The sequence below is a fragment of the Pelodiscus sinensis genome, chromosome 9 (assembly GCF_049634645.1).
Source record: "Pelodiscus sinensis isolate JC-2024 chromosome 9, ASM4963464v1, whole genome shotgun sequence".
Taxonomy (NCBI): domain Eukaryota; kingdom Metazoa; phylum Chordata; order Testudines; family Trionychidae; genus Pelodiscus; species Pelodiscus sinensis.
In genome coordinates, this window is record NC_134719.1 from 11,241,974 (window position 1) to 11,260,831 (window position 18,858).

Consider the following 18,858-nt stretch of genomic DNA (forward strand, 5'->3'; position numbering starts at 1 on the left):
CCATGTCCCAGAGCCTCCTCCCTGCCCCACCTCCCCTCAGCACCTTCCCCTTCCCATGTCCCCGAGCCTGCTCCCTGCCCCACCTCCCCTCGGCACCTTCCCCTTCCCATGTCCCCAGAGCCTGCTCCCTGCCCCACATCACCTCAGCACCTTCCCCTTCCCATGTCCCCAGAGCCTGCTCCCTGCCCCACCTCCCCTCAGCACCTTCCCCTTCCCATGTCCCCAGAGCCTGCTCCCTGCCCCACCTCCCCTCGGCACCTTCCCCTTCCCATGTCCCCAGAGCCTGCTCCCTGCCCCACATCACCTCAGCACCTTCCCCTTCCCATGTCCCCAGAGCCTGCTCCCTGCCCCACCTCCCCTCAGCACCTTCCCCTTCCCATGTCCCAGAGCCTGCTCCCTGCCCCACCTCCCCTCAGCACCTTCCCCTTCCCATGTCCCCGAGCCTGCTCCCTGCCCCACATCCCCTCAGCACCTTCCCCTTCCCATGTCCCCGAGCCTGCTCCCTGCCCCACCTCCCCTCAGCACCTTCCCCTTCCCATGTCCCAGAGCCTGCTCCCTGCCCCACCTCCCCTCGGCACCTTCCCCTTCCCATGTCCCAGAGCCTGCTCCCTGCCCCACATCCCCTCGGCACCTTCCCCTTCCCATGGCCCCAGAGCCTGCTCCCTGCCCCACCTCCCCTCGGCACCTTCCCATGTCCCCAGAGCCTGCTCCCTGCCCCACCTCCCCTCGGCACCTTCCCATGCCCCAGAGCCTGCTCCCTGCCCCACCTCCCCTCGGCACCTTCCCCTTCCCATGTCCCCAGAGCCTGCTCCCTGCCCCACCTCCCCTCAGCACCTTCCCCTTCCCATGTCCCCAGAGCCTGCTCCCTGCCCCACCTCCCCTCAGCACCTTCCCATGTCCCCAGAGCCTGCTCCCTGCCCCACCTCCCCTCGGCACCTTCCCCTTCCCATGTCCCAGAGCCTGCTCCCTGCCCCACATCACCTCAGCACCTTCCCCTTCCCATGTCCCCAGAGCCTGCTCCCTGCCCCACCTCCCCTCGGCACCTTCCCCTTCCCATGTCCCCAGAGCCTGCTCCCTGCCCCACATCACCTCAGCACCTTCCCCTTCCCATGTCCCCAGAGCCTGCTCCCTGCCCCACCTCCCCTCAGCACCTTCCCCTTCCCATGTCCCAGAGCCTGCTCCCTGCCCCACCTCCCCTCAGCACCTTCCCCTTCCCATGTCCCCGAGCCTGCTCCCTGCCCCACATCCCCTCAGCACCTTCCCCTTCCCATGTCCCCGAGCCTGCTCCCTGCCCCACCTCCCCTCAGCACCTTCCCCTTCCCATGTCCCAGAGCCTGCTCCCTGCCCCACCTCCCCTCGGCACCTTCCCCTTCCCATGTCCCAGAGCCTGCTCCCTGCCCCACATCCCCTCGGCACCTTCCCCTTCCCATGGCCCCAGAGCCTGCTCCCTGCCCCACCTCCCCTCGGCACCTTCCCATGTCCCCAGAGCCTGCTCCCTGCCCCACCTCCCCTCGGCACCTTCCCATGCCCCAGAGCCTGCTCCCTGCCCCACCTCCCCTCGGCACCTTCCCCTTCCCATGTCCCCAGAGCCTGCTCCCTGCCCCACCTCCCCTCAGCACCTTCCCCTTCCCATGTCCCCAGAGCCTGCTCCCTGCCCCACCTCCCCTCAGCACCTTCCCCTTCCCATGTCCCAGAGCCTGCTCCCTGCCCCACCTCCCCTCGGCACCTTCCCCTTCCCATGGCCCCATGCGCCCAGCACCCTCTATTGTCCGATCAGCCCCCGCCTCCCCTGGGTCCCCGCCCCTGGCTCAGGGACTCGCCTCCAGTCTCGGGCGGAGACGCCGCGCGCTCCCCCCGGGGTCTCCCCGCCGCTTTCTCCGCCCGGCCGCCCGCGCACGCGCGCTCCCGTCGCTCAGCTCCCCGGCGCGCCCCCGCTCTCCCCTTTGTGGCCCCCGGGGCGGGACCGGCCTGCGGCGCGAGCCCCGGCCCCTGCGAGCGGCCGCGCCAGGCGGGGGCTCCGGGGACGGCCCGTGCCCGGAGCAGGTAGGTCGGGGGCTCGGGGCAACTTTCCCCGCGCCCCGTGCTCGGAGCGACGGGGCTGGCCGGGCGCCAGGGAAAGGGGCGGCCCCGCCACCCCCAGCTAGCCCTCTGCGGCCGGGCCCCGGCACCAAGCGCCCTGCGGGGGAAAGGTCCAAGGCAGGAGCCCCCCCCCCCCCCTGGGCCGAGACCGGGGCATCCCTGCGAACGGCCGCCCACCCTGCGGGGCTGCGCCTGCCACAGCGCCAGACAAAGCCAGGTCTTGCCGCAGTGCTGCCGAAGGGGGCAGGGGCGAAGCATGCCGCCAGGGGGTGGTGCAGACAGGGACCCCTTGTGCAGGCCGAGCCGGCGTGCTGGAAAGCCCCTCAGCCGGGCGTGCAGCCTTGAGCTAGGAGAGGGCGCACAACACAGGACAAACTTCTGTGGCACGCTTCCTTTTTTTGTTTTTTAACCGAAAGCCCTAAGTTAATGAGCAGGCCCCTGCACATCTGCGGATATCGGCTTTACATCATGGATGGGAATATCCACGGCTCATTTTTGCAGATACAAATGCAGATGCAAAATGTGTACCTTGAACCCTGCAGATGTGCAGATATCTGCTTTACATCCATCAGCATCCGCATCTGGAGATGTCCATGTGGATATCTGCAACTCATTTTTGCAGATGGGGATACACATTTTGTATCTGCCCAAGGCTCTGGCCATGTGCAATGTACACGATTATTTGAATGAAATAGTTGTAATGTACTGAGTAGTGTGTAAGGTGTAGCAAGCACTGTGCTCTGCTAAATGCAGTCAGATCTACACCATGTTACAGGAGGCCCCTTCTTGATCCTCAGTAGTATGTGGAAAAGACCTGTCATTCTGAAGGAATGAGTTCTAGTTCCCATATTTTGTTGTTGCTGGCAGCCCAAGAGTGTATTATAGGCAGCCATGCTTTCACTGTATCATATGGATACATTATAATGGGCTGCCTAGGGTGCCAAAGGAAATTAACTTGGATTGAAACATTTCCAAAATGATATCATTTGCTTTAATTCTTTATTCATTTCTCATTTTGTTTTTGCAGAAACTAAAGGGGAATGTCTTACTGCCTCAAGTCAGAAAGCCTTTTGGATACAGGCCCAATATATGTGCGTGAAAATGGGCACCTGTATATGGTAGATCAGGATTCTGGCACTGTAAATAATGCTATTCCAAAACCCAAGCGGTTTAGACTATTTTCTAAAGGATTCTCTGTGGAGCTTTGTATGAACAGAGAAGATGACAGTGCAAGGAAAGAGAGAACAGATCATTTCATCTTTACTTATACTAAGGAGGGGAATCTCCGATACTCAGCCAAGTCTCTCTTCGGCCTAGTGTTGGATTACATTTCTGACAATGTTGATCATATTGATTCATTGATTGGCTTTCCAGAGCAGATTGCTGAAAAGCTTTTTTCTGCTGCAGAAGCAAGGCAAAAGTTCACAGAACCAGTTATAGGACTCAGAGCATTACAAAAATTTACTGAGGCTTATGGAAGTCTGGTGCTTTGTTCATTATGTTTACAGAATAGGTAAGTGCATTCAGTAACATGAAACTTATGTTTGTTAATATTTATTTTTTAATTAAATATAAACATGTTATTGATTTGGATGATTGCTTATTGGAGTATTGCTTACTCCATGAAGTATTGTTTTTGATAGCACATGTTTAATTTTTGCATCTGTAATGCAGAACTTAATATCTGCCAGTTAATCCTCTAAATCCACATGAACACATTCTGTAATCTGAATTGAAGGATAAAACCTGCAGCTTTATTTGTAGCATGCTAACACTTGGCTCTTGTATGGTGCTTTGAAACATAATCTTCACAACATGCCTACCTTGTTGTCTGCACTGTAGTTGTAGCCATGTCAGTCCCAGGATACTCAAGACAAGATGATGGGTGAGGCAGTATCTTTTATTGCATTTTCTGTTGGTGAGAGAGACAAGCTTGTCTTACTTACCTTCCTCATAGGAGTGTTAATAACTAAATTTTGTCTGAACTAATTAAACGATTTCGGCATTTACTTTGACTTGTATAGCCAGCAAAATTTTCTAGCACACAGTCCCACTGGGACATTCCATGTCTACTATCACATTTCTCATATGAAGGATACAAGTACCCAAAGGCAGGGGGGAGAAGAGCATAGCTGTGTAATGTTATTACAGGTTTTGAAGTCAGAAGACCTCGTATTACATTTTATTAATTACTGTTTATGTCTATATGTGTTGCATGCCCTTCATATTGAACACACCTTGACCAAGGACATTCTGTGTCTTCCCCTCTTTGATCAAGTTCTAACACAACCAGAAAAGTTTCTCCTTACAAGGCTTAAATTAGGATAATATTTTATTGGGATTTGTAGTTTACATTCACACAGTTTATATTCTTTTGAGTCTTTTAAATATGAACCAGTATAAATCAAAGCATATAGGGACATCATTCTTGGATTCCAAAACTGGCATGAGTAATATAGAAAAGTTTTTACTAAAAAAAACATCAGGCGTACCAGTTGTCACTTCATTCTCAGAATGATCAAATTGCATGCCAGTTTACTCGTGGACTGCATTTTCCATGAATGAAAGATGGCTTCCTATGGAAAACCTTTTTGTCCTCTTTATTTCTCAAGTCGAGGCTTTTGTTTTGGCCATGAAACATCAGTTGCACTGTTTGATTTGGACTGATATGTCTTGTGATCTGGTAGTAATAGCTGTCTTTGCATGTTAAAGTCACTGGTTATGTAGCAAGTAATTTTTGAGTTAAGATCAGAGTCACAATGTTGATATAATGATAGAAATGTAGCCGTGTTAGTCTGGTGTAGCTGAAACAAAAAACAGGACTATGTAGCACTTTAAAGACTAACAAGATGGTTTATTAGGTGATGAGCTTTCGTGGGCCAGACCCACTTCCTCAGATAAAATAGTGAAAGAAAATTGGCACAACCATATATACCAAAGGATACAATTTAAAAAAATGAACACATATGAAAAGGACAAATCAAATTTCAGAACAGAATGGGATGAGGGTGGGAGGTAAATGTCTGTGAGCTAATGATATTAGAGGTGATAATTGGGGAAGCTATCTTTGTAATGGGTAAGATAATTCATGTCTTTGTTTAGACCTGGACTTAAAGTGTCGAATTTAAGCATGAATGACAGTTCAGAGGATTCTCTTTCAAGTCTGGTGTTAAAAGGTCTTTGAAGCAGGATGCAGGTAATCGAGTCGTTGAGACAATGCCCTTTCTGGTTGAAATGGCAAGAAACTGTTCTTTCTTTGTGATCCTGTCTAATATCTGTTTTGTGGGCATTGATTCTTTGGCGAAGTGTCTGAGACATTTGTCCAATGTACATAGCAGACGGACACTTTCGGCACACGATAGCATAAATTATATTTCTGGATGAGCAGGAATACGTGTTCTTGATCTTATAACTCAATTGGCTAGTCCAATAATGGTATCAGCAGAATGAATATGTGGACAAAGCTGGCAACAGGGTTTGTTGCAAGGGAAGGTTCCAGGGTTGGTATTAGTGTGGTATGTCCTGTGGTTGTTGGTAAGAATCATCTTGAGGTTAGGTGGTTGTCTATAGGAGCCTCTCGGAGTTTAGTATCCTGATCCAGGATAGGTTGAAGTTTATTGATAATGTGTTGGACAGGTTTAAGTTGGGGGCTGTAGGTGATGACAAGTGGTGTTCTATTGTTGGTTTTCTTGGGTCTGTCTTGAAGTAGATGGTTTCTAGGTATTTGTCTGGCTCTTTCAATTTGTTTTTTTATTTCTCCAGGTGGGTAATTGAGGTTTATAAATGCTTGGTAGAGATCCTGAAGTTTCTGGTCTCTGTCAGTGGGATTAGAGCATTTACCTCCCCCCATCATCCCTCTTCTGTTCTGAAATTTGATTTGTCCTTTTCAAATGTCTTTAAAATGTTGATATAAGACATTGAGTAAGAATCTGAGCATGTGTTCCAAATGGACTGCAGCCTGGATAGATAATGATGAGAGCTTACTCATTCTAGGCATTTTTCACATGGCAGCTGGCATAATGCCAAGGAGAAGTAGACACCTTCTATGACTGTACTTTTAGTGCATTTAAATGTTCATAGCTTTCTGCTCTTTACAGATATCTGGTTATTTCTGAAAAACTTGAAGAAATTAAGTCTTTCAGGGAGCTGACCTGCTTGGATCTTTCCTGTTGTAAACTTGGAGATAACCATGAATTGCTAGAACATATCACCAAAGAAGCTCTGTCTAGGTACCAATATATTGATATGTGTAATTGACCAGCATTTTTTTCCATCACTAAGAAATTCACAGAATCACACTGTCTCTTTAAAGTTTCATAGGAAACAAGCACTTTTATTGGGGGTTTTCAGTTGTCTATAAACTCACTTCTTAAGGCAGAAAAAGCAAGCATCAGAGTTTATAACCCAAATTGCAAAATACCAACCATGTGCTGAGTCTTTAGACAAGTTCTACAATTATGAAAGTTGAAATAAAAGTTCTAGCTAACTGTTTTCTACATTTTTCATTTTCTGTTTATAATATACAGTCATTATTGCAAAACTTAATTTCCAACTGCTGTAAACTTTCCCTATTAAATTTGCTTATTAACTTTTGGGGGAGAACTTTATCAAAATAATAATTTTAATTGCATTAATGTCAGGATGAGATATTAATAACTTACATCTTTTGTCTAGTATTTGTTTTCTAAAATCTTTATATAGCCATCTTTTTGAGCTCCTAGAGATCTAAAAGATGGAAAATTGTGAAACTTTATTAGGTTAATTGTGTTTATTAATTAATAACTGTTACTACTACATAAGACTTCCATTTGTTTGATTCAAGATTGTGTTTTAAAAGGATGCCGTGGAAGTATATCTATAAACTTTTGGGGATTTCATTTATTCTTGTTTGCAATACTTCCTTATATCTCCTACCAATTATGCCTTTTCCTGTATGTCAAGCAAGATTTTCCTTTTCCGATTTTGAAAGGGGTTGAAATTGGTGAGCCCAAGTAGTTCAAGTAACAAAGAATCTTAGTGCCTGAATTAGCAGGGTGGTATGTTCCAGTGTTGCCTGTGTCAGTGAAACTTTGGGAAGTTTGTTAGGTAATTGCTTCAGCGGAGACTTCAGAGAAAACAGGGAAAATACCAAAAAGGCCTCTTGTTTTATTGGTCCTTTTAAAGGAGTAAAGGAGTGATAGACTAAGCAGGTATTAGGAAAAAATTCTAGACTTTGCACATGAAATGCTAACAATTATCCTAAAAACTTTACATTATTCCTTTACAAACTAACTTTACATTCTTTATCCTAGTGTAACTCGGCTCCTCCTGAAGGATAATTGTTTATCAGATGCAGGTCTTCGCAGAATGACAGCACCAGTTCGAGTAATGAAAAGGGGACTTGAAAATCTTTCAGTATTAGATTTGTCTTGTAAGTGTGTCGATGTGCCTCGTCATTTGCATTTAGAAACACATTGTTACTTGTCATCTAGGGTTCCTCTTAGTTAATATTGAAAGGAGACTTGTTCAAAATTAGCCCCTACATCAGGAATCCAGACAAGGATTTAAATTAACAACTTTTCAGAAACCATGTGTTGCATGTGTAGCCTTCTCCTGCTACTTGATTGGCATAAAAACACCTTTTAAATGAACATTTATTCATTCCAAAATGGAACTTGAACTAGTCAATATCCAGGCTGAGTGACTCCCTACTGAATTTATAATCTAAGCTTTGTATTGTACTACTACTAAATATGACATGAACCTGACAGCATCCTCCTTTGTCTAGTCTTTCTGCTAGTGTAGTGACTATTCTGCATTTAAACTATTTACAGAGAACAAGACTAAGGTGACCATCATCTTGGGCTCAAATACAACAACAAAAGAAAACTTTCAGAACTTGACATTAACAAGGATACTGATTATGGGCAGCGGGGTCAATAGCCACCGCAGGCCCCTGGAAAAGGGGAAGCCAAGGGCAGTCATCTCGTAGCACTACCCTAGTCTTCGGAGCCATGCACTCTAGTGCTCCCAAGGCAATTTCAAGGGGCCTTGTGCTCTGGCCACTGCCACAGTAGTGACAGCAGCCAAGAGCTCTGGGCTTCTGTGAATCTCTAGGTCCCAAGCAATTGACTCCTTTGCCTCCCTTTCTTCCTGAAAAGCAGGCTGATTATAGGTGGGGCTCACAGCACCTCCTGTCATGAAGGTTGCCTGTCATTTCCTATCATGTGTTGTCAGTTGCTTATAACTTTACCAGACTTTATCCATTTGGGGTGAAATATTCTATGCTTGGTGTCTGATTTAGGCTGATTTATTCTGGAAAACTTCAGCCATAATCATTCAGCCATTTTGAAGAACAAGGTCTGGGAAAAATATTGTTTTGCTCATGTTAAAAAAATTCTGGTTACCTTTACTTGGAAAAGCTCTCTCACCTCCATGTGTTGGAAGAGGGACCTGAAATTTGGAAGATGGTGGTCTTTGCTGAGGGATATGCTTTTGCTGACCACGTGAAAATGTGCCCGTATTTAGGCAAGTTATAAGCCTTTGAAAAATCACAGTTTGCACATGCTCACTACAGACTTTTTAGATTTTATCAGTTAAATTCCCCATGGTAGCATCTGCACTGAGCATGTTTCAGTCTGTAGCTGAGCAGAACAGTCCCTGCAATTGCATCTGTGTGTGTGGAGTTGGGAATGAGATCAGAAAGCCTATCTCCCCTGAGCTTTCAATGTTCCCCACTGGCCTGGGCAGTATGAAGGAGGAAGCTGCCTGATTTAATATATTTTTGGGTGGGGAGGGGAAGAGGGCTAAGAAATTGCACACAGAATGCTACTTTAAAATAGGGATGTTAGAGTTGAACCTTTTTACAGATAAGCTGATGCTTATCAGTTAATGGTATTGTTTACACTCAGCTGGCTCCTGGGGAGGCGGCTTTGCTGGGTTTGCTCCCAGGGAAGAGGATTTGCTGGGGCTCTGCAGTATAACACTTTATACCGCAGAGCCCAAAGTGCATGTAACCATGAAACCGCTAAGAATTTTTAGCGGTTACACGGTTACCATATTAAATGATTTTTAACATCACTACTTTAAAAACACTTCAGGTTCCAAAGTCAAGCACTCAGCACCAGAATTAAGGCTGTCTACACAACCCTAATTTTGCCCCCTTCTGAATATGAAATATGATCATCTTTAATTACATGAGCACTTACTATATTCCCCCACAGGACCCCGGCCTCATTCAGTGCACGGTATGGACCTGCTCTAGAGATGAATCTGGTTTATGTTTTTGAAAGAGATTGATGTCCATCAGCTTCTTACTTCATTTGCAAAAAGTTGGAAGATGTGTAGTGAAGGAGGAAGGAGGTTACAGAAAGAGAAAGAACAGTCTTTCTGTAAAGGTAGTTGAATGCTACACTGGAGAATTAGATTCTTTCTCTGCGTGATAATGGGCAAATCATTTAAACCAGACTTTTCACAGATGACTACTTCCTGCCTGTTCCTCATTTTCTGGGCACCTGGGGAATGATTTGCAGGCGTGCTGAGCATGCACAACTATAACTGAAGTCTCCAGGAACTTTGAATATATAAAGAGCTACATAATACTAAATAGTTTCAGAAATCAGGTCCTAATTGTTTCAAATTAGCCACTCAAAATGCATGGATACTGTTGATCTTGATCTCTGTGCCTCAATATTTCATCTGTAAAATGGGGATAATAATTCCCAAAGTCCTATATAGATACAAAATTTGCATCCGCATCTGCAAAATAAGCCGCTGATATCTGCATCCACATCCGCAGATATCTGCAAATTTACAGAGTTCTAGATACAAAATTTGTATCTATATTCTCATCCATATTCACAAAAATGAGCTGTGACTGTCCGCATCAACATCCGCGGATGTAGATGTCCACGGATTTGCAAGACTCTAATAATTCCCCCTCTTTTTACAGGGATGCTATGAACATTAATATGCATGCTTCACATGTTTGCTATTGTGAAGAGTGCCACTGAAAAGCTCCTCACAATAGCAAAAATGCTATTGGAAAGTGCCATGGGAAAATTAATAACTTTGCATAATAGGTTTGAATATTATGCAGTTAATCAATTATAGGGCCACACATTGAACAAAAAGAAAAGATTTGAATTAGGGATGTAAGTGAGTAGTCGAGTAAGCCTAGGCTTATTGGGTAGTCAAGTCAACCACTTGTATTCCCCCCCACCTTGTTGTCACTATCAGAAGCAGCAAAGGGGGGAAGCAGGAGCTTAAAAGCCAGTTCCCCCAGCATCATCTCTGCAGTGCTGCCTGACATGCCCCTCCCCCCCCCCCCCGCGCTGCTGCCTCTATCAGAGGCAGCAGCATGGAGGGGGGGGCGATGAACCAGCCTCTGCTCACCATGGGCAGGCAGTCCAGCTCTTACTACATTTAAAATGCAAAGCCGCAGTAGGGATAGCTCCCGGACCCAGTGCTACCTGAGACTGAGTGCTTTCCCTTATCGACGAGTCGTGTAACCAATAACATTTTTTATCGACTACACAATCAGATACCCACTTCTTAACATCCCTAATTTGAATAGCCGCTTAATAAGTAGGCAGCGTCCATTCCATACACTGAATGAAAAATATGCAACCATGTAATTAAACACTGCATTATAATTCATACACCCCAAGGGACTGAATTAACGTGCTTGACTTTGCAATCTTATATGAAAAGAATATTAGATTTTGTGTGCATTAAACATGTATATTTACTTATGCACAAGTGTGGCTTATGCATTTGTAATAGTTTAACATAATTGAAGTTGTCTATTCAAGCTTAATTTTGCTCTAATGATTAAAAAATGAGTTTCAAATAACTTTCAAAACACAGAGCATCTTATTATAAATGTGCTAGAATAGCTTATATAATATTTATCATGAGAATAATTGGTTGCTTGCTAATATAACATTTGTATTGTCTCTCTTTCTACACCTACATTTTAATACTTTTTCTTTTTTAAATCTATATTTTGTAGAACACAACCTTAATCATGCAATTTAATCTAATCTTTTTTACTTTATAGGTAACCCTGAAATCACAGATATAGGAATCGGGTACCTTTTTTCTTTCAAGAAGCTGAGTTATTTAGATATTTCTGAAACAGGTCTCAAGGTAAAATAGTTTCCACCCAGTTTTGTTAAATATACACAGCATTATCAAATGCTCTTCTACACAGTCTGATTTACCATATATCTTGTTTTTTACTAGAATGTTAAGGCTGTCATTCAAAGGCTCCAGACTCAAATAAGCTTAGTACATTCAAAAGTGCCTCTGAAAGAATTTGATCATAGTAACTGCAAAACAGAAGGATGGGCAGAACAGGTATGTACTTTTTTATATAATTCTACAAAATAAAAGTATTTGTCCTATTCAATAGCAAGTCATTTCACATCACCCAGTGAGGTTGAGATATTTTATATCTTTTTAGAACTTAATTCTGAGAAAACAGATGTTTTAAAAAGCTTAGCAAAGAGACATGTTCAGTCTTTTACATGCCACAGGAAGTATCCAGAGTTTGCATTAACTGTTCGCTGACAACCGGGATCAAATCTAAATTTGCACAGAATAAAGCAGAGTGCAAGTATTCTCGCTTTGCAAATAATGTGTGTTAAGTCTTTGCAGGCACCCATTGAGGCCACTTGAAGCAAAAATGGAGCATTGCATGCTGAAGCCTTTATATGCGCAGCTTGAAGCTGCATTATAAAACTGAGCCACATTTGTTTACCCTGGTGTTAGAGAAATTGCAGCTGCAGGGATTTCATTGTAACAAACTGGGCTATACAGTATCTATACCAGTGTTTCTCAAACTATGCTCCGCGGAGCCCCAGGGCTCCGCGAGACATCTCCAGGGGCTCCACGAGGTTGACAAACTGGCAACATCAATAGGTACAACACATACAATCAGTGGACCGCTGGGGCTCCGCATAAATTTTTACGCAACCCAAAAAGTTTGAGAACCGCTGATCTATACTACAGAGGCTGCATTGGCATAGCCACATCCCCATACCTGTGCTAGCATAAGTGCATAATGTATGTTCCACCTTCAGGAGCTGAAGGGGTTTTGCAGTGATATAGAAACACCACTTCCCTGAATGGGAGTGACATTGATGAAGTAACAGAGAGGTAGAAGATCTGAAGAAGTGGGTCTGCCCCATGAAATCTCATTACCTAATAAACCATTGAAGTATTCATTCATTGACATAGCTCTGTCTACCCTGGGGTCTGCAGCTATTGGGATGTGGTATTTTCACCTCGACTGAGATAGCTATGTTGATCTGACTTTCCAAGTCTAAGGCCATGTCCATGAGATGAAAGTTGCACTAGTTTAATTAAATTAATTTTTAAATCAGTCTAATTAAACCAGGGTGGATTGATTTTAAATCCGAGTGATTTAAATAACAATTTAAATCACCTAATCACTGATTTAAATCAGGTTTCCCTCCCACTGATACAACTTCATCCATTTCTTCAAACAATGGTGCAAATTTGATCACTGAAACATTTTAATTTACAGCTTAGGACAGCATTTTACAACATTGAAGAGGGTATTCTTTGTGTACATTTTTTAGATAACGTGATTTTTATTAATTTAGGAAATAGCACTCATAATACTTATAGTACATAATACTCATTACTTGGGTCAAGCTGCAGGTGCAGCAGCAGTATATTAGGAATGGTGAGAACTAACTTACACACAAACACAATAGCAGTTATATTTTATGAAACTAAATATTAAACATTACATAAATGTTTCACATTTGCAATTGCAGCAGTCTCCTGAGTTGCTGGCTGATGGCTGTCATTTTTTTTTATTTCAAATTGTATTAACTCTAACATACAAGTCTTCAAACCACTAAATGTACTTACTTAAAACATCTTCAGCTAGCTCTCATCTTCACCATTCCCACTGTCATTCTGATGCAGATGTGATTCCAAGTTACTAAAAAAGCGAAGATTGACTGTGCTTAGAGTGCACTTAGTTTTGGAGTAAGTCCCATTGAAAACAAGTATAGGATGGGGTTCCTTTGGGAAAGCTGAGTCATGCTAAAGTAAAATAGGGAATAGACTTATGGCATCACCATAGAATGTATTATGTACAGGGCTTGACAAATAATGTAATTTACTCACCTGTGGTGAGTAGATTACAACCTGGAAGAGCCGGTGCAGAGCAATCTGCACATGCAGAATCGAGCCCTGATTATGTAATAATATAAAATAAGAAAATGATGCTCAGTGGCAACTGGCAACTCTAGATTTCTCTTACTGCATCTTTCTGTATTGTATACTTGAGTTAATTAAACAAACCATTAGGATTGGCTGAGCTAAATTTTTTTCTAGCACCATCCAACATAGCAAACAGCTTGAGAATTTACTTGTTAAAGCACACTTAAATACTAAAAGGCCTAGAGAAAGTCTTGCATTGCAAAGTCGATCCATATTGTTCCTCAGACATAGCCACATCATTTTCTCTCAATAAGCAGTTTTTCTTACAATGTTTTATTCTTGCAGCTAGACCCAGCATCATCTTCTTGCACTGCTTACCCTTGACGCATTTTCCTGTTTTGCCCAGGGCACAAATTTCTTCAAAATATTCCCAGATAGGGTCTCTTTTATATTCAGAAGCCATGATAGTTTTTCTGTGGCAAAAATGCAGGGGGATCTAGTAAACTGTGTATGTGCTGAATAATGTTTTTCCTTTTTTTTCCCCAGTCCATTCCACTGTTCCTTTTTATGCTACTTCCATCCTTTCCTATATATTGTGTCTCTGTTCTTAGACAATGTCTTAACTAACTCTGTCATGCTTGGTCCAGGTCACAGAACAAAAACAATCCTATTCAGTCTTTGCACATGTTAGTCTGCTGAGAAACAAAGAGCCCAGAACTTTCAAGAAGCAAAAGCTGGTTGTTAGGCTGGATAGACTACAGCCATCAATTCATTTTTATTAGACTCTAAGTGTAGGGGTAGCATGTTTGTGATGAGATTTAATTGTAACTTTTTAAAATGAGAAATATAGTATTTTATTATTTAAAAAATGTTAAAAATCCTATTTTTAATTGGTTTTTATTTTTAAATAATAAAAATTTTATCCACCCTTAATTAAACTGGTGCAACTTCTGTTGCATAGACATGGTCAATTTAAGAATATAGCAAAATATAATCTGCTAACATTAATTGTAATATGCCTGGCTCATCCTTTCACAGTTGAATAATTTAAAAATATATTTTTTTGGAGGTAAGTGTGACTAAAATTCAGAAAAAGCAAGTGTGTGGTGGGGTTTATGGAATTTGCTTCTGTGCCTCTAAAATGGCAAACATGACTTTAAAGTTAAGCAGGACCAGCTAACATTGTTTTAAACAGCAGTGTCTTACACTTGCTGTTATGGGGCTGTTTACCAGTGCATTAATATGCTTTAGCCAACATATTAACACACCACTAGTTTTCACAGTTTAGTCAAACCCTAAAAACAGAGTTTATAGTTGAATGTGCCAGTGATAAGATAGTTGTGTTGGAAATCTTACCAGTGTTATATCTGGTTAAAATGTAAATCAGAACGTGTACTGTTTGCTGGTTTATCTCCACAACACGTACTGCTTTGCTGGTCTATCGCCCTCCTTTCCCCTCTCCCCCAAATTCCTAACAACTCGACACACCTATTTAAAAAGATGAGCAAGACAAAAGAGAAAATGATAGTGCAGTTAAATAATCCTGTTTGAAAAATATAATATGCGTAGCTTAGTGTTGAAGCTTATGTTTCACAGTCATATGTCAATTTGTGTGAAACAAATTACGTTGCTCGGTTTCGACCTTTAATTTGAAATACTAATGTAGTGACTTCTCATAATCTGTATTGATTTTGCATTTTATTTTCACTAGCTTAGAAGAGAAGAATCATAATAAGGATGTTAAATTGCATTTAATCAGCTAATCGAGTAGTTGATCCATTAGTTGATAAAGGGGGAAACTGCAGAGCTGCAGCAGGGTTAGCTCCCAGCTCCAGGAGCTAACCCTGCTGTGGCTCTGCCTTTTAAATGGCAGAGCCACAGCAGGAGACCAGGCACGAGCTGGCACAGCTGAGTCAGAGGTGCCTGATCCTTCCCTGCATCCCACGGAGATGGTGCTGGGGGAACCGGCTTATAAGCCAGCTTTCTCCAGCACCATCTCCTGCTTCCCCCCACTCCTTGCTGCCTCTGATAGAAGCAGCGGGGTGGAGGGAAGCAACTAGTCGAGTAGTGACTTGACTACTCAACTAGTCACTTACATCTCTAAATCATAACCACAAAGACTCCTACTGTAATGGCAGTGTTGTAAAAACATGTTAGCTGCAGATGTTTTTCTGTTTCTCCATGGTCCTTCATCTTGCTTCATATATGCATCAGAATTCCTGTTTGATAAGGTAGTATATGATAGAATTGGAGTAAGGAATATTTTACTTGGGTTACTAATACTTAAACTTTTACTGAAAACTGGTGTTACTTTATAAGTCATCTTTGACAGGTAATAGGCATTAAAAAGCTAAAGAGTAAGCTGTAGAGTTGTTTCTGACTGTCATTTCTTTTAAGAAAATAATTCAAAATCATGTTTCAGACCGTGTTGCAGTGGGAGCAGTTGGCTATGAAAACCATCCAGATCAAGGAAACCTTGAAGTCCAGAACAACAACTCAACACTTCTGTATGTAACCGTGTGAGGCTTTGAAGAACTTGTTTAGATTTGTTCATTATTTACACTTAAGGTACAGGTAGAACCTCCCAAATCTGGGACTCTCTGGTCCGGCAGGGCTACAGTTGTTGCTGGATTAAAGAGTCCCGGAGGAGGAGAGTGGGAGCCAGGGCTGGGGATCCCCGGCCTGGCTGCAGAACCCCGTCATCAGCAGGATCATCTGATGAATGAGGAGCCCCTGCCCCAGCCAGAGAACCCCTGGCGTGAGCAGGGCCATGCAGAAAATGGGGAGTCCCTGCCCTACCTGGGGACTCCCTGGCTGCTGCCTGGCCCTGCTGCTGCCAGAAGTCCCGGGGGGAGCAGGACTGGCTCCGGCAGAGGGGTTGGTGGTAACCGGACGGCTCCACCTGGGAAATGCTGGGAAACTCTCAGCAGCAGCAGGCCGGGCAGCCCTGGATGGGCAACTCCTTGGCATCAACACGGACAGGCAGTTGGGGAACCCCTGGAATCCCCAGTGAATTGGGACTGGGGTGGCCAGGGAGCCCCGGGGAATCCCCAGCAGCAGCTGAACAGGGCTGGCGGCGTCCGAGTGGCCCCAGCAGGAACCTGGGAAACCCCAGGCAGCAGAAAGCTGGAGCCTGGGAATGGGACAGCCAGCAGGGGAGCATTGGCCTCCCTGGTCCAGCAAACTCCCTGGTTCGGGACTGCTTAGGTCCCAACAGCTCAGGTCCCGGTGGACTAGTGAGGTCCAGCCTATATTTTAAAAACTCAAATGGTGGCCATATTAGGGTATACCTGTATTCTGTTCAGTCAAGCACTTGAACAGCCACCCAGGAGAGATCGAAATGTCACACAGCTGATTAGCTGAGCACCCACAGCTGCCAGCATGAGTTTCTGCTGGTGGTGCACATATACACATGCCTCAGTACTTGTAACAAAATTTATTCTGCACGTGCCTGGAAAAAATTAGAGGGAACATTGATATATTCTGTAGCCACTTGTGAAACGGAAGAATTCATTCATTTACACATCATCTTTAAAGTTACAATATAACTAAAATGTGATTGACCTTGCTTTTAGTAAATAGATATTTTTTTCATATGATGGAATATGGATGACATATTACATAAATCCAAATCACAGACAGTTTGAGCTCAAATGCATTGAAACCAGTTTATTGATGTCAGTGGATTCTGGGTAGGAATGTTAAATATCATTTAGTTTAATAATCATGTAACCGCACCATATCTTATCAGTTACACAATTATTCAATGGTCCCCAAGGGCAGGGCTGGCAACCAGTGTCCCACTCCCAGGAATCCCCCTGTCACTCCATGCTGCTGCCTCTCTATCAGAGGCAGCAGCGCGGAGTGGCAGGAGGGAAGCAGTCCATGAAGGGAACCAATTTAGAAATCGGCTCCCCATGCAAACCAACTCCTGCCTGCTGCCCTGTACTGCTGCCTCTGATACAGAAGCAGCAGCCCGGATAGAGGTTGTTCCACCATCCCACAGAGCAGCTCCTGTCCGCAGTGAGCAGCAGCCCCTTTCCGCTGAGGGCCCAAGCTCCCTGCGGACAAAGGCTGCTCCAGCATCCTGCCTACGTCCCTTTCTCTGACACAGAGGCAGCAGTGCAGGAGGAAGAAAGGGGGCAATTTTTAAGCTGGCTCCTCCCAAGCACGGGCTCCCGCCTGTCACCCGCCCCCACCTCTGTAGGAGGCAGCAAGGAGGGGGCAGGTGGCTCTGTGGAGCCGGCACATGCAGAAAGCCAGCTTAAAAGCTGGCTACCTGCGTGTACTAGCTCCCATTTCTTCCCTCATCCTCTGCACCAGCTCTCATCTCCCCTCCTCCCCCCATCTTGCTGCCTCTGATACAGAGGCAGCAAGGGGTGGGGGAGTGTGTGTAGTTGTTTGGATTGACTGATGAACCCAGGCTTTATCAGTTAATTGTTTACATGACTATACACTAACATCCCTAGTTTTGGGTTAGTTATTGAAGCAGCTGGAATCTGGTGACCCAGAAGGTCATTTTCAGTGTGGTTATCTGATTTTGAATAAAGTGATTAAGTTAAGCACAAAATCCTCCTTTTGTAATACACTTAACATGTTTCCCAACAAAAATTAATCAGCAATATAAAGCAGCCTTATATGTTGTATTGATTAAATAAAACCAAATATTGAAAATGGATTTCATTTATAAATATTAAGGATTAGTAGCTGTACTAAACACAGCTTAAGAAATGATGAATACAGCTTTTGTGCCAAGCATATACTGCATTAGAGAGCAGGCTTAACTCTGTGTTTTGGGTTTTTTTGTAGATGGAAAGAGACGCAGGATAGAAGAACCAGTCACATGCACATTGGTTCAGACTAAAGCAAAAGCTTCTGAAAACTTGCAGTTCTATAAGGATAAAGTACAAAACTGCCATTTCCCTTTATTGAAAAAGGAGGCTGCAACTAGCCATCAATTTAAAAAAATTAAAGGGAAAGGTTTAACTGAACAAGAGAGAGACCGAACTTCAAAGCAAAAGCACACGTGCCTGACAGTGGAAGATTGGGACTTGCTGAATACCTATTGATTCATAAAGATTTCCCTTTTTTTCGTGGTAGTAAAGTTGTTAGAAATATCGCTATGAATTCACATATGGAGAAAGGAGACTGATCTTGTTTAAACAGCAGTAGCATAGCAGCAAATTATAGCTACTTGTATTGGGAAACAGGAGTGCTAGACCCAAGAGATGGAGTGGTGATCAGTCTAATGTATATTTTCTATATGCAGTAATTTTTTCAAATAAATTTTGTTGTCACCCTTAACTTAATGCCTGTGACACACATAATATAGTAAGGGCTCGTCTACATTATGGTCCAAGACCCGCTAATTCGAACTGAGAGGGGTGCGTCTGTCTGCGCCTGTAGTCCTGCTCCTCACAAGGAGTAAGAGCATTGTGTGGACAGTACCTAAATGCAATTTAAGATACTTCAACTTCAAGTGCTTAATTAATTACATAGCTGGAGTTGTGCATCTTTCCCCGTTAGTGTACGCCAGGCCTTAGGGAAATGATTCCTCTTAAGTCTTGCTCTGGAGAGCAGCCTCAGTGACAGAAACTG

At 43.9% G+C, this 18,858-nt stretch overlaps 2 protein-coding genes across 4 annotated transcripts in view; one reads left to right on the forward strand and one right to left on the reverse strand.

Annotated features, from left to right (window-relative positions):
• Positions 1-2,352, reverse strand: part of IFT25 (intraflagellar transport 25) — a 25,338-nt gene extending 22,986 nt beyond the window's left edge. Inside the window, exon 1 of one of the 3 annotated variants that reach the window (XM_014578763.3) lies at positions 2,257-2,352. The gene's annotated coding sequence lies outside the window, so the exon portion shown is untranslated. Of the gene's footprint in view, positions 1-1,820; positions 1,959-2,256 lie in introns of those variants that run through there. The other 2 variants (XM_075936024.1, XM_075936025.1) reach the window with 2 other exon arrangements.
• On the forward strand, positions 1,904-18,564 carry LRRC42 (leucine rich repeat containing 42). The gene is made up of 8 exons (XM_075936017.1): positions 1,904-2,043; positions 3,107-3,592; positions 6,177-6,308; positions 7,371-7,489; positions 11,120-11,208; positions 11,305-11,418; positions 15,683-15,767; positions 18,070-18,564. The coding sequence occupies exons 2-8, from the start codon at positions 3,120-3,122 to the stop codon at positions 18,327-18,329; spliced, it is 1,272 nt and encodes a 423-aa protein (XP_075792132.1). The 5' UTR covers positions 1,904-2,043; positions 3,107-3,119; the 3' UTR covers positions 18,330-18,564.
• Positions 18,565-18,858: the final 294 nt, after the last annotated feature.

Coding starts and splice junctions, on each gene's coding strand:
- LRRC42 (XM_075936017.1), top strand. CDS start 3,120: ATGTCTTACTGCCTCAAGTCAGAAAGCCTTTTGGATACAGGCCCAATA. Junction 6,309..7,370: donor ACCAAAGAAGCTCTGTCTAG/GTACCAATATAT, acceptor TCTTTATCCTAG/TGTAACTCGGCTCCTCCTGA. Junction 7,490..11,119: donor TTCAGTATTAGATTTGTCTT/GTAAGTGTGTCG, acceptor TTTACTTTATAG/GTAACCCTGAAATCACAGAT.